Source organism: Oncorhynchus tshawytscha, linkage group LG09 (assembly GCF_018296145.1).
Source record: "Oncorhynchus tshawytscha isolate Ot180627B linkage group LG09, Otsh_v2.0, whole genome shotgun sequence".
NCBI lineage: Eukaryota > Metazoa > Chordata > Actinopteri > Salmoniformes > Salmonidae > Oncorhynchus > Oncorhynchus tshawytscha.
Genome location: NC_056437.1, coordinates 74,776,133 through 74,787,025, shown reverse-complemented (window position 1 = coordinate 74,787,025; position 10,893 = coordinate 74,776,133). Strand labels below are relative to the sequence as shown.

At 43.1% G+C, this 10,893-nt stretch overlaps 2 protein-coding genes across 7 annotated transcripts in view; one reads left to right on the top strand and one right to left on the bottom strand.

Moving 5' to 3' along the window:
• Nucleotides 1-214: 214 nt before the first annotated feature.
• LOC112245989 (rRNA methyltransferase 2, mitochondrial-like) overlaps nt 215-10,893 on the bottom strand; it is a 227,643-nt gene continuing 216,964 nt past the window's right edge. Inside the window, exons 2-4 of one of the 6 annotated variants that reach the window (XR_006084156.1) lie at nt 1,606-1,674; nt 1,188-1,476; nt 669-811 (exon numbers count right to left, since the gene is read on the bottom strand). Coding sequence is in view for 1 of the 6 variants with exons in the window: in XM_042327433.1 (XP_042183367.1) it covers nt 384-811; nt 7,144-7,444 (729 nt within the window). In the remaining 5 variants the exon portion in view is untranslated. Of the gene's footprint in view, nt 812-1,183; nt 1,477-1,605; nt 2,657-7,143; nt 7,467-10,893 lie in introns of those variants that run through there. The other 5 variants (XR_006084157.1, XR_006084154.1, XR_006084155.1 and 2 more) reach the window with 5 other exon arrangements.
• LOC121847216 (7,8-dihydro-8-oxoguanine triphosphatase-like) lies at nt 7,363-9,367 on the top strand. The gene is made up of 3 exons (XM_042327432.1): nt 7,363-7,406; nt 8,323-8,478; nt 8,970-9,367. The coding sequence occupies exons 1-3, from the start codon at nt 7,397-7,399 to the stop codon at nt 9,137-9,139; spliced, it is 336 nt and encodes a 111-aa protein (XP_042183366.1). The 5' UTR covers nt 7,363-7,396; the 3' UTR covers nt 9,140-9,367.

Sequence of the window (10,893 nt, the reverse complement as noted above, 5' to 3'; positions counted from 1 at the left end):
TGCAAATGCACAGCTTATTGATACCTCAAGGGCGCCATCTTCTGGTAGGCTAAATATTTCAGCTCAAAAGAGAAATGAATAATGCATGCTTGATCCAAATTTCTTGTTGGATTTTACAGATGTGGTATGGATGTGACTTGTACTTACAAAGTATGTTTAAAATATTTCAGGGAAGGTTTCAAGAATTGTAGATGTTGAATAATGTAAATCATTGTAGAATATCCATCGATTTTAATGAGTTGGGTAAAGATATCATAGAACACTATAGATTTTACAAAAAGTACATTCAGGAAGAAGAAATAGAGGGGCTCCTCAAGTGCTTGAGCACCTAAAGCCTTTCATTGCAGGTGAACAAAGCTTACGACAAGCATGAAAATATACAGTCACACTATTTTATTTTCTCTGTACGACCGGGCAAGGAAAAACAACTCGGACGACTCCTTTCGGCTGGCTTTTGGTTTGACTGTCCTGACGTCACGGAACACAGCTGAAAGCTTCTGCTGGTGCGCCAATGCCCCGTCCCAATACTTACAAATCAGAGAGCCACCAGTCTGCAACACCTTCTCAGCCAAGTCAATCAATGACAATGACATTGTGATGAGTTTTTCATGGTCCATCTCCTTGAAACCACTGGAATTGGGTGCCATATCACTCATGATGACATGAGCCTGGGCACCAGGGAGAAGTTCAAGCAGCTTGGCATGTGTGTCTGGGTCGGTGATGTCATGATTGGACAGGAAGTGAGCTCCATCTAGAGGTGCTATATGCAGAAGGTCAACTCCAACCACAGTGCCACGGGGGAATTCTCCATCTGGAAGTAACAAAACATGCAAGAGGTCATGAAGTGTAGAACTGCGGTCAGAACTCATTTTCACAGCTTCTTGTGATAAAAGAACATTGGATAACACTGTCAAGCCTTGACAATACATTTCACTGATGGCACACTGATGTTCTACAGATGATCCTAATGCTTGGCACAGAGCTCTCCACAAGACCAACAATGAACTTAAAATGTCAATGAGGCAACTGTACATTGATTCCACCCCCAAAAGTAACATTTATATTTATTAGAACAGCGCTGAGCAGGTTCAAGGTCCGGAGGCCAGTTTGGATCATTTTGTCCACTACTTCGACCAAATAAAACGTCTTGTTGCTGAACTTAAAACCTCTCCACTGTCAATACCTACAGCAGCCTCCACTCCCTCTGTGCCCTAGAATGTAGTCCCCAGTGTCGCTCTTCCTCCCTCGCCTGCAGCAGACACAGCCCTGAGCATTCCTCTCTCACACGGGACACCTGCTGTACCACAGCATCTTCTAGAGGAGGAGATCAGCCTGGTGCTTCAGCATAGGGATGAGGTTTGGGAGCCGCAGTGTGCATTGAATAATGTTGAGGAGGAAACCCAGGCTTTCAGGATAGAAGTGTGTAGACTTGGAGAGGAACTGTCGAGCACAGTCAACACTGGCCACATACACAACCTGCAGAAGGAGATACATGAGGTAAGGCAGGAATTTCTCAGCCGTAACCATCCACTCTACAAAGAGTCCCACAAAAACCAGGACAACAGCTAAATCAGAACACACCAACCAACCAACCAATGCACTGACCCAACTGACCACTCCATCCTCAACTCACAGCCTGTAATTCTCCAATCACTCCTGACATCCTTCATAGACCTGACGAAAAACCAGACATTATATTAATGATGGACTCAAATGGAAAGTTTTTATTAGAGAATAAACTTTTCCCAAATAAAAATGTGTCAAAGTTATGGTGCCCCACAACAGAGGGAGCTTTGGAGATGTTGACTGTGGCCCAGCTTGTCTCCACCAGCCATATCATCATTCACACAGGGACCAATGACTTGTGTCCAATAGGAGCGAGTGGCCACATCACTAAGGGGAGTGATAATATAAAGGGCCTCCACCATCTTCCCCTTCGCAAACATAGTAATATCTACCCTGCTCCAGAGAGATTTCCACCCTGCCACCATCCAGAGGGTAAATGCCAGTCTCTCTCGGGACTGTGTGCTAAGGCCCAACATACACCTGACCCACCATCCCACCCTCAGCCTGGACTGTCTTTATGACAATCCACAAAGAGACAGTCCCCACCTTTGCCAGGATGTTAAATGATGTTGCTCTGGGTGGCCAGTCCACCTCACATGAGCAACAGAACAGGCACCAACTACCTGAGACAAATCAGACGCTCCTTTAGGCCTGCATCTGGTGGCGCCTCACAGAGATTGGAGAACAGCCAGCAACACTGACCCCCCCACACCAGCCTCTACCAAGGAACTGCATACAGATACACTGAGCTATGCCCAAGCCGTACGCAGTCAAAGAGGCCCCATGCAGAGTTTGGAGCATCGCCGGCCACACTGCCCTCTTCAATTCCCCTTACAGTCTCCCTCCCATGGTACCAGACCAGGCCCGCCTCAGCACAGCTCAACCAGACCCAGCACAGCACAGCTCTACCAGACCTGGCCCACCTCAACTCAGCCCAGCTCTACACTGCACCGACCACCCCCTAGGGTCTAGCAAAACACTGTTGAGGGTAGTGCACCACATGATGCAGTCCACACCATGTATCATTCACATAATCAGCCACACTGTCCTCCATACCACCCTCCTCAATTCCCCCACAACCTCCCTCCCAGGCTAGTTTTGGTTACACTCCCTACTCCAATCCCCGGGACAGGCCTGGGACACTCCTGCCCCCATAGCAGCTCCAGCCCTGCAACAGGAGCCACAGCCCCCCCCAGCCACTGTATCCAGCGACTTGAGAGTGGTCTGTCAAATGCTGTCTACTCTGCTCTCACGTGGGTGGGCCAGAGACCCTGGCAAAGTCTCAGCTCACTCAATAAATAGCTGCAGATGACCCTATGCCTGTTATCTCTTATGGGACTGAGCTGAATACGCCCTCTGACTTTAAATCCCGTAGGGGTCTTGGGCTAATGCGCCTAAATGTGCAAAGTATGGTTTAAAAAAATGGACAAAATTAACATTTGGGTGCAGGACTCGTGTCCTGACATTCTGGTTCTCTAGGAAACATGGTTAACTGGTTCTGTATCTGATAAAGACATTGAAGTAAATGATTATAATGTATTTAGATGTGACAGACTACAGAAAGGGGGAGGAGTGCCCATATATGTCAAATCTATTTGCATGGTGTCCCAATCTTTAAATATTTATATTCCCCATAAATGTTAGCTCCTGGTTGTAGAAGTGCACATAAACCAGAATACACACTTGTTGCTGGGATTTACACCCCCAAGCTGCCATGGCAGATGCTGTATCTGAGTGTTTAACACCTTTTTTTGTCCTCGGAGTTGGTCATTTTAGGGGATTTTAATCTGCATTGGCTATCCCCGGCCTCAAATCAATTTAAGAGCATATACATTGATTTGAATCTGACTCAACTGATCTCAAAACCCACACAAATAAATGTGAAAAACTCTTGTTAACTCCTCGTTGATTCATTTAATTCTTACTAATAACCCCGAAAAATATATATTTTAGTATTTGCGTATATCTTGGTGATCATTGTCCCAAAGTATGTATTAAAGATACAAAACAGCAAAATACTAATCCTTGTTTAATTAAGAAGAGACATTTGAAAACATTTTCTCCTCAAGGGTTTTTAAATGACATGTTCTACTCTGATTTAGCCACCATATCCTGTATTCCTGACCCCGAGTTGGAACTACTCTGATTTTAGAGCACTCTCATCTGAGTGTGCCAGAGTGCAGAATAACTGATGAATTTTGGAATGCTCAACACCCGTTAAATATGGCCGGTGTCAGTAAACCTCAGCAAAAAGTTGTATTTAAAATTGATGCCAGCAGGACAGTTACAGTTTCCAACTCTCTGAATACCTTAAAAACAACCTAACCAGCTCTGCTAGGGCGAGAAAAATGGTCAGAGTGAGGTGTTCTCTCATTTATGCCTGGAAGTAGCTAGCCTGCTAGCTAACTTTAGCCAGTGAGCTTGGGCGCCTGACTGCCGCTGTGAGGTCAGAACGCTCGGATCAACACTACTCCTCAGCCAGAGCGTACGGTGTGCACTCTGAATGCTCTGAGAGCGAAACGCTCTGAATTTACAAAAGGACAATCTGAAAATGCTCTGAATGTGTGAACGCCCAGAGCGCACTGAGCTCTCTCTGGCAATCCAGAGTGAATTTACAAACGCACCCCTGGTGAATCTTTGTTTTCATTTTAAAAATGTACTATCTGTGATGTGCTAGATGCCTTAAGATTGGGCTGATATGCTTGATCCATTTTCTGCTGCAGCTCTCTGCCCCCTTGATAGCTGAATCATTAACCCATATGTTTAACCTGACGATTATATCTGGTACTATCCCCAGGGTTTGGAAGAAGGCCCATGTACTCCCCCTTCACTAAGGTGGTGACCCTTGTGACCTAAATAATTATCAGCCTATTTCTAAACTTTCTTGCCTCGCTAAAATATTACAATCCTTGATTAATTCTCAGCTAAAAACTTTCTTATCTTTGACATGTATTCTAAATGTACATCAGTCAGGTTTTAGACCAGGTCGTAGCACTATCTCTGCTGCATCCCTAGTTATAAATGATGTGGTTAACTGTATGGATAAAAGGCAACATTGAGCTGCCCTCTTCATTGACCTTTTGAAACTGTTGATAATTCACTGCTAATTCAGAGGCTTTCATCAAGTGGTCTTAGACCAGGCTGAATGTAACTGGTTTAAAATGACTTGACACATAGAACTTAATGTGTATCTACTGATGGTGTTAAATCAGGTTTCCTGGATATTAAGAAAGGTGTTCCTCAGGGGTCGATTCTAGGTCCTGTACTTTTTACTGATTACATTAACAATATTGACTGTAAAAAAAAAGATTTACCTGCACTTGTACACCGATGATACTGTTGTGTATCTTATTGCCCCCACGGGTGACGAGGCTCTATCTGAACTACAGTCTGCCTTCCTTGTATTTAGAAAAACTTTCCCTGAAATTAGTAGCCTACTGAATGCAGGTAAAACTAAGTACTCATTTGTTCTCTAGAGCGCATAAAAATAACTGATGATTTAAGCATACAACCTTTGGATGGTTTTCATATTGAATGTCCAAACATACAATTAATAGATAAAACTGTCTTTAAAAAGCTATATATTGATGAGTTAGTAAGAAGCTTCTTGATATAGAAATATAATGGGCTTCTTCTATAGAAATAGGTCCTGCCTCTCGCTAAATAGTGGAATGGTAGATTCTTCAGTTGATGTTCCTATTGTTCAACTATGAGCAAGATCATCTAAATAAATACAGCTGCCACTTCATTAAAGCCATTAGATACAGTTTAACTTAGCAATTAGCCATGTATTAGGTGCAGTTTTAGTAGTCATCACTGCATTCACTAAAGAAAGTTGAGGGAGCCAGTTGTCCCTCTTTGATGTCCCATTTTATGTTTTCATTTATAAAGCCCATTTACAAAAGAGAACTGTACCTAACATCTTGACTAAACTTTAGACATATGAGTTAGCACACCCGGTCTCAGGGATGGTTAACAGTGAAATTAACTAAAAACTAAAAGCTAACTGGAAGCATGTGCTTCTTGCACGTATTTGTGGGTGCTGCTTATGGTGACCAGTGAGCTTCAGATAAGATGGGGACTTTACCTAGTGATGTTCTGGTGCCTCTAATGACCTTCAGCCAGCTGATTGAGGACCGTATTACTGATGAATGTGATGTTCTGGTGCCTCTGGGGCCATTCAGGTCAAAGCTGATTGAGGACCGGTGACAAAATGTGATGTTCACTGGTGCCTCTAGGTCCATTTGATTGAGTAGACCGTTGATGAATTTTGTTCTGGTGCCTCTAGGTCCATTCAGAAGAGCTGATTGAAGACCGTATTACTGATAAATGTGATGTTCTGGTGCCTCTAGGAAATTCAGAAAGCTGATTGAAGATTTAATTTTGATGAATGTGATGTTCTGGTGCCTCTGGGGAGAGTTTAGAGCTGATTGAAGACCGTACACTGATGAATGTGATGTTCTGTGCCTCTGGGGCCGTTCAGAAAGCTGATTGAAGACCAGATTACTGATGAATGTGATGTTCTGGTGCCTCTGGGGCAGTTCATGAAATTAGTAGCCTGCCTACTGAATGCAGGTAAAACTAAGTACATGTTGTTCTCTAGGTCCATTCAAAATAACTGATGATTTAATGTGATGTTCTGGTGCCTCTAGGTCCATTCAGAAAGCTGATTGAAGACCATATTACTGATGAATGTGATGTAAACCTCTAGGTCCATTCAAAAGCTGATTGAGGACCGTATTACTGATGAATGTGATGTTCTGGTGCCTCTAGGTCCATTCAGAAAGCTGATTGAAGACTGTATTACTGATGAATGTGATGTTCTGGTGCCTCTAAGTCCATTCAGAAAGCTGACTGAGGACTATATTACATCTAATGTGATGTTCTGGTGCCTCTAGGTCCATTCAAAGGCTGATTGAGGACAGTTTACTGATGAATGTATGTTCTATGCCTCTAGGTCCATTCAGAGTACTCTGATTGATTCCTATCACTGAAATGTGATGTTCTGTCCCTCTTTTCCATTCACATTGATATGTTTTCATTTATAAAGCCCTTTTCAAAAAGTCCCACTGTACCTAACATCTTGATTAAACTTTAGACATGATTGAGGACCACACTGATCTCAATGGATGTTCTGGTTAACTCTGGTCCATTCAGTAAGCTGATTGAAAAGTTTAACTGAAATGTGATTTACTGGTGCTTCACCTCCATTTGTGGAACTGATTGAAAACTGTTCTGAAATGTGATGTTCTGGTGCCTCTAGGTCCATTCAGAAAGCTGATTGAGGACCATATTACTGGTGAATGTGTTTGTTTTTTAGGACCATGTTGTTCTTTCTGCTTGTGTTTATTTTATTTTTTGTGCGTATTTTCTGTAGTTTATGTTTCAGGGCTCATCTGTAAAAGAGACCTTGGTCTGACTCCCTGATAAAATAAAGGTTAGATAAATAAATAAAATAAACATGGTAATCAAAAGAATGTCAGACGCAAAGATATATATTTGGCCTGGCTGGTCGATTAATTATAACAGTATGTCATGTGTTAATCTGCCAGTTGGGTAAATACAAGACGTACTCACTAGCCCCAGTTGAGTTGACCTTGTGAACAGCGATCTGGCTCCAAGCACCCGGTGCAGCACCACAATCTATTACGTTGAAACCGGGTTTTAAAAGTTTGTATTTGTCATCAATCTCCAGCAGTTTGAAGGCGCTTCTACACCGGTAGTTGTGCACATGGGCAGCCTTCACAAAGGGGTCATTAAACTGCCTAACTATCCAACGCTGATCGGCAGTACTCTTTCCTTTTAGATTATGCGCAGCCTTTTTTAGGACATGTACAGAGGTATGTAGATATGATTTTTGTAACACTGAGTACCACATTATTTTGCTAAATGTAATGGCAAAGATGTTCTAATCTGTGCTAATGCTGCTGGCAAACAGCAATTCGTTCGATTTGTAGTTGCACTTCCTGATCACGTGAATTTCTTGGACACGCTCGATTTAGTCAAAGACAACCGACTCCGCAATCAGGGCTTCCGGTAGTCCTGCAGGGCGACATTAGAATCAAACCTGATCCGCCAACCCGGCGCGCTGTGCGAGCTAAATTGATCGCAACTAATTAATCTGTCCGAGAACGTCAATAATGCACATAATTTGCAAACAGATCTACTTGTTGTGGAGAAATTATACTACAGCAACTGCTATCACCAGCTATGGATTTTTTTTGGTTTGGCATTATACTTTTGTTTCCAGTCGACAATATTTGAGGGTAACACATTTTCACAGATCTTTATCTAAAACGACCGATTTTATCCTTTACCCATGTCGAATGTTACAGGTCAGTGCCCGACACATTGAATACGATCACATGGCAGGCCTTGCCACTGTCAACGCGAGACTGGAGAAATTCGTTATTCATTCTGGATAACTCTAATCTATGAAAACCATTTAAATACTAGATTGACAACCTAAAAGTTGCTATAAAGGCAAGTTACTTGCATGGAGTTTTACTTCTAGTCTACTTGAAGAATGCAATAAAAGGCTACTAGTTCAAGTTTGCTGCTGTGCACTGCTGTGATGTCTTGCATACCAGAACTTTTACAATAGTGTTTTGTCAGAAAATAACTTTACAGAATGCTTCTCAATAATCTGCAATGTATCATCTCTAGAGATACTGTAGCTTCGATGCAACCAAGAGAGTGAGGTCATCCATGGATTGTGGTCTACTGATTATTACGCACCGATTATGTATATTACAGGTACAATGTTTACCAACAAGCTGCTGACCCTGGTGCTGGTGGTGCAGCCTGGACGGGTGCTGCTGGGCATGAAGAAGAGATGGTTCGGAGCAGGGAAGTGGAATGGGTTTGGTGGCAAAGTCCAACCTGGGAGACTATTGAAGAGGCTGCCAGGCGGTGAGATTGTTTGCAGTCCTCTGTAGATGTCTTGAAATGTTTCCCTACAGTTTGGCTTAACAATTTGCATGTAAAATCATGTTAACAGATTTCAGCACTGGGCAGCATCTGATACTACATACCCCCATAAATGTCATATTGTGATGTTACAGTAGGCATGGTCTGATTATTGCCTGTTATCTGAGGCCTACTATCTATTTTTTTCCTACTCTGGTCTGAAACCGACACACTATCCTGCTACTTTCTCTCTACTTACAAACGGGTTGTTTCTTCCAGAGAACTGCAGGAGGAAAGTGGCCTCACAGTGGATGCACTTGATAAGATTGGAAACAACATTTGAATTCATCGGAGAAACAGCTGCCCAATAGGCTATAATCATAGACCCCATAGTTTTCCTTGAAAAAACTGCTGCCCTATACTACATTCCTTTTTATGGACATTTTAGACTGATGTCTGACGCAGTTCACTAACTTATACCTTTTCTCTTATAGAGATGAGGCCACAGTGGTTCGACTCGGACAAGATACCCTTTGGTCAAATGTGGGTTGACGATATTCTGTGGTTTCCACTGATGCTTCAAAAGAAGTTATTTGGCTACTTCAAGTTTCAGGGTCATGACTTGATCATCGATCACAAGTTAGAGGAGGTAGAAAAGCTTTAACACCGACTACTGGCCTCGGACTCATTCATACTGTATCAAAGAGCATTCCCACATGTTGTCTACCTGAAACATCTCTGGAGAAATACTGCAAAATTCCTACTGATTCCAGCTACCCTTGAATGCAGTGTGCTCTTTAGTAAAGAATGCACCTCCTTTTTTTGTTACTTAATTATTTTTTCTTGGGCCTCTATAACTATATCTATTGGTTTTTTTTGCGAATTGGATTGATCCCCCCTACCACACGGAACCCCACTAATCCTACCGACGGAAACGCACGAGGTGGCTAAAAACAGACCTCCATCCTATGCTAGCTTGCTACCGATGGCCCGGCTAGCTGTCTGAATCGCCGTGACCCTAACCAACCTCACTACTCACTGGACCCTTTTGATCACTCGACTAAGCATGCCTCTCCTTAATGTCAATATGCCTTGTCCATTGCTGTTCTGGTTAGTGTTTATTGGCTTATTTCACTGTAGAGCCTCTAGTCCTGCTCACTATACCTTATCCAACCTATTAGTTCCACCACCCACACATGCGATGACATCTCCTGGTTTCAATGATGTTTCTAGAGACAATATCTCTTTCATCATCACTCAATACCTAGGTTTACCTCCACTGTATTCACATCCTACCATACCTTTGTCTGTACATTATACCTTGAAGCTATTTTATCGCCCCCAGAAACCTTTTACTCTCTGTTCCAGACGTTCTAGACGACCAATTCTTATTTCTTTTAGCCATACCCTTATTCTACTCCTCCTCTGTTCCTCTGGCGATGTAGAGGTAAATCCAGGCCCTGCAGTGCCTAGCTCCACTCCTATTCCCCAGGCGCTCTCTTTTGATGACTTCTGTAACCGTAATAGCCTTGGTTTCATGCATGTTAGAAGCCTCCTCCCTAAGTTTGTTTTATTCACTGCTTTAGCACACTCTGCCAACCCGGATGTTCTAGCTGTGTCTGAATCCTGGCTTAGGAAGACCACCAAAAATTCTGAAATGTTCATCCCAAACTACAACATTTTCAGACAAGATAGAACTGCCAAAGGCGGCGGTGTTGCAATCTACTGCAAAGATAGCCTGCAGAGTTCTGTCCTACTATCCAGGTCTGTACCCAAACAATTTGAACTTCTACTTTTAAAAATCCACCTCTCTAAAAACAAGCTCTCTAAAAACTTTCACCGTTGCCGCCTGCTATAGACCACCCTCTGCCCCCAGCTGTGCTCTGGACACCATATGTGAACTGATTGCTCCCCATCTATCTTCAGAGCTCGTGCTGCTAGGCGACCTAAACTGGAACATGCTTAAAACCCCAGCCATCCTACAATCTAAGCTTGATGCCCTCAATCTCACAGAAATTATCAATGAACCTACCAGGTACCTCCCCAAAGCCTTAAACACAGGCACCCTCATAGATATCATCCTAACCAACTTGCCCTCTAAATACACCTCTGCTGTCTTCAACCAAGATCTCAGCGATCACTGCCTCATTGCCTGCATCCGTAATGGGTCAGCGGTCAAACGACCTCCACTCATCACTGTCAAACGCTTCCTGAAACACTTCAGCGAGCAGGCCTTTCTAATCGACCTGGCCGGGGTATCCTGGAAGGATATTGATCTCATCCCGTCAGTAGAGGATGCTTGGTTATTTTTTTTAAATGCCTTCCTAACCATCTTAAATAAGCATGCCCCATTCAAGAAATTTAGAAACAGGAACAGATATAGCCCTTGGTTCTCCCCAGACCTGACTGCCCTTAACC